Genomic DNA, 3,469 nt, shown 5'->3' on the forward strand with positions numbered 1-3,469 from the left:
AACACATTACCACCCAGAAACCCGTTTGAAGGGATCCACGCCATACGGCCCTTCAATTTAGTAAATAAGTAGTTAATATGCAGTACCTTCAATTTAGTAAGTAACTTGTGTCCAAGAAAAAAACACATTAAGTGATTAATATGCAGTTCAAACGGGCAACGGCCATTCAATTTAGTATGAAGTTTCCTGATCTGACCAATTTTGGAATTAGATTAACTAAGAGATGAAATGAATAACCATCTTACAGAAGTCAAATCACATGACAAATTGCATTTGCCAACACAAGTCGAGACGTAATTGAGAAAATTTTATCCCAAGTCGAAAGAGTTGTTAGTCTGTATTAACAAAGTAGTCTAATTAGGGGAAGGAAAAATTGGATGATATGGAGTGAAAGAGTGGACATGAAAAATTTTGAATTCGAAATTCCTCACTTCCTCAAGAATAAAAAGAAATGTGGTCTAACTTATTGCCTAGTTGTCGTCCAATTAGAAGACTAATCTAACTTTGCAACAAAATTTATCATGCATTGTTCCTACTTTTCAATCTGCTTTACGTGTGGTGTGGGATTCACAAATCACAGTCCAACTTCGATTAGACGATACAGGATGAAGGAGAAATGATTAGTCATATGATTGAAATGATCACATCTGAACTTCGATTTTGTGGACAAATCAACAACATCTGATTGATAATAATGTTGACATGAAAGTCAAAAACTATAGTTCACATCATTTCAAGTGAAAATTCATACGGCTTTGAATAGTCTCCAAACATGAAAACATTTCTTTTACTTTCTCTAATTTTTGACTATTTCAACATGCAATGGTCGATATATATAAATCTACAATCCCATTACTTATGCTACAGATCTTCGAATCAAATTTCATTATTCTAAGACTGTTTGAGCTAGCATGGAAGGTGTTTGGCTATACTACCTTGCTCTTGCCTATATTCTTTTTTTTCTCGGGTTCAAGCTTTTATACAAGAGGTCTGTGCCAAACCTGCCACCAAGTCCGACACCGACATTTCCCATCATAGGACATCTTCATCTCCTAAAACCACCACTCTACAGAACTTTCCACAGCCTTTCTCTAAAATATGGTCCCATAATTTCTCTCCAATTCGGCAACCGCCTTGTAGTGGTGGTGTCTTCACCATCACTGGTGGAGGAATGCTTCACCAAGAATGATATCGTGCTCGCCAACCGCCCTCAATTCCTCATAGGCAAATACTTGGGCTACAATCACACCGGCATAGGGAGCTCACGATACGGTGATCATCTGAGGAATCTTCGGCGGTTGTGTGCCATGGAAATATTCTCTACTAGTCGTTTGAACATGTTCTTGTCCATCAGGAAAGACGAAATCAGGCGCTTGCTTATCAAACTGTCTGAAAACTCACTCCAGAATTTTGCCAAGGTTGAATTGAAGTCTAAATTATCTGAGCTCTCGTTCAATATTATTATGAGGATGGTTTCTGGTAAACGATATTTTGGCATAGATGAAGGTGAAGAAAACCATGAAGCAAAGCTGTTTAGGGACCTGATCAAAGAGGTTCTCAAACGTGCTGGTGCATCAAACCCTGGAGATTTTTTGCCATTCTTAAGGTGGATAGATTTCCAGAACTATGAGAAGAACTTGGCTAAAATTACTGCTAAAGTAGATGCTTTCTTGGAGGGATTAATAGATGAGCATCGCGCTCATAACAAAGATGCAAATACGATGATTGATCATCTGCTTTCTTTTCAAGAATCACAGCCAGAGTACTACACCAACGAAATTATTAAGGGCATCATACTGGTAAATATAGTGCTCTATTTTTCTTATAATTACTTACTGCATTTTATGTTTGAATATGTATAACCAAATATTCCTTAGCCTAATCGAACTTAGAGCAGGAGGGTTCAAATTGTTAAAAAATAAAGAGGGGGATCGATCGTAGAGAATTTTTTAAATATGAACAGTTGAAAAGAAGGTGCACTCTCCCTGGTCCACCGCCAAGAAAAGTACATAAACAACAATAAGAAGAAATCAACTAAAAAACGAATAAAATTTTCAGTATCTTTTTTTCCTTCTTGAGAACAAAAAAAAATCTTAGTAGTGTTAATATACCGAAAATGAAAAAAAAAATTTAATTGTTGTCATTTTTGTATTTGGTATTATGAGGGAAAATTTGTCATAAGCATGCATCTAATTAATTTTTATAATAATGCTTTTATATCAAAAATTCAAATAATTATAAATAGAACATGGGAGAGCTACCTTATGCATCGATTTAGGTTTAATATAAACATCTCGAAATAATTAAAACTGCCATTTAATTAGTCACAAACATTGATTACTCTTTTGGCTATTAATTGTAGGCCCTGCTCAACGCTGGGACAGACACTTCAGCAGTGACAATGGAATGGGCCTTGTCCCAATTGCTCAATAATCCTGAGGTGTTGGAGAAAGCTAGAGCTGAGCTGGAAACTCAAGTAGGAACTGATCGATTAATTGAAGAACATGACTTGGCCAATCTTCCTTACCTTCACAACATCATCTTAGAAACTTTTCGATTGTGTCCAGCAGGACCAATGTTAGTACCACATGAGTCATCTGAGGATTGTAACATTGGAGGATACAGCATTCCGCGAGGCACGATGCTGCTTGTCAATGCCTGGGCAATTCACAGGGATCCTAAAGTTTGGGATGATCCAGAAAGCTTTAAACCTGAAAGATTTGAAGGGGTTGAAATTGCACCCTCGAAGCTGTTGCCCTTTGGGATGGGAAGGCGATCTTGTCCTGGTGCTGGCCTTGCACAGCGGGTGATCGGTGTAGCATTGGGATCTTTGATTCAGAGTTTTGAATGGAAAAGAATTGGTGAGGACAGAATTGATTTGTCTGAAGGGAAAGGATTGACTATGCCCAAAGCTGAGCCATTGGAAGCTATGTGCAAAGCTCGCACCATCATTAACATGATTGTTCAAGAAGATGCATCAAGTGCCTAATTTTATTTTTGGTGACCAGGGGGTCAAACTTTACAACTTAGATGAGTTAAAAATAGATTTACGTTGTAAAACTAATAATACAAACTAAGAAGAGTGAAGAATAAAGAGACTAAAATAGAGACAAAGAAATAGTAGGACTATATCTGTCATTCACTTGTACTTCTGAAGATTACAAATGACGCTTGTAGTCTTCTATTTATTGGTGTTATAAGACCAAAGGTATATGCACTAATATCTATATATATAAGTATTGCTGGGGAGATTTTAGCGGAGGTCTCCTGGATGGCTTCCAAATCTCCCATACTTTTTTTTGTGGATTTTTTTATTTATTTTAATACATAAATTCAATTAAAAAGTTTGAAATAGTGATGTACAACTAATGTATGTCAACTCAAATTTAAAATTTAAAACTTTTGCACTTTAAATGAGTGCTTAATAAATCATTTAGGTGAAGTATAGGTGTAGAAACTATGGCCTGTC

General features: G+C 36.4%; 1 protein-coding gene across 1 annotated transcript; it reads left to right on the forward strand.

Annotated features, from left to right (window-relative positions):
- The first annotated feature begins 911 nt into the window (after nt 1-911).
- LOC113763601 (cytochrome P450 81E8-like) lies at nt 912-3,220 on the forward strand. The gene is made up of 2 exons (XM_027307452.1): nt 912-1,799; nt 2,363-3,220. Exons 1-2 carry the CDS (start codon nt 912-914, stop codon nt 2,987-2,989), a joined length of 1,515 nt encoding a protein of 504 aa, XP_027163253.1. The 3' UTR covers nt 2,990-3,220.
- The last annotated feature ends 249 nt before the right edge of the window (nt 3,221-3,469 follow it).

This window comes from Coffea eugenioides, chromosome 2 (assembly GCF_003713205.1).
Source record: "Coffea eugenioides isolate CCC68of chromosome 2, Ceug_1.0, whole genome shotgun sequence".
In the NCBI taxonomy this organism is placed as follows: domain Eukaryota; kingdom Viridiplantae; phylum Streptophyta; class Magnoliopsida; order Gentianales; family Rubiaceae; genus Coffea; species Coffea eugenioides.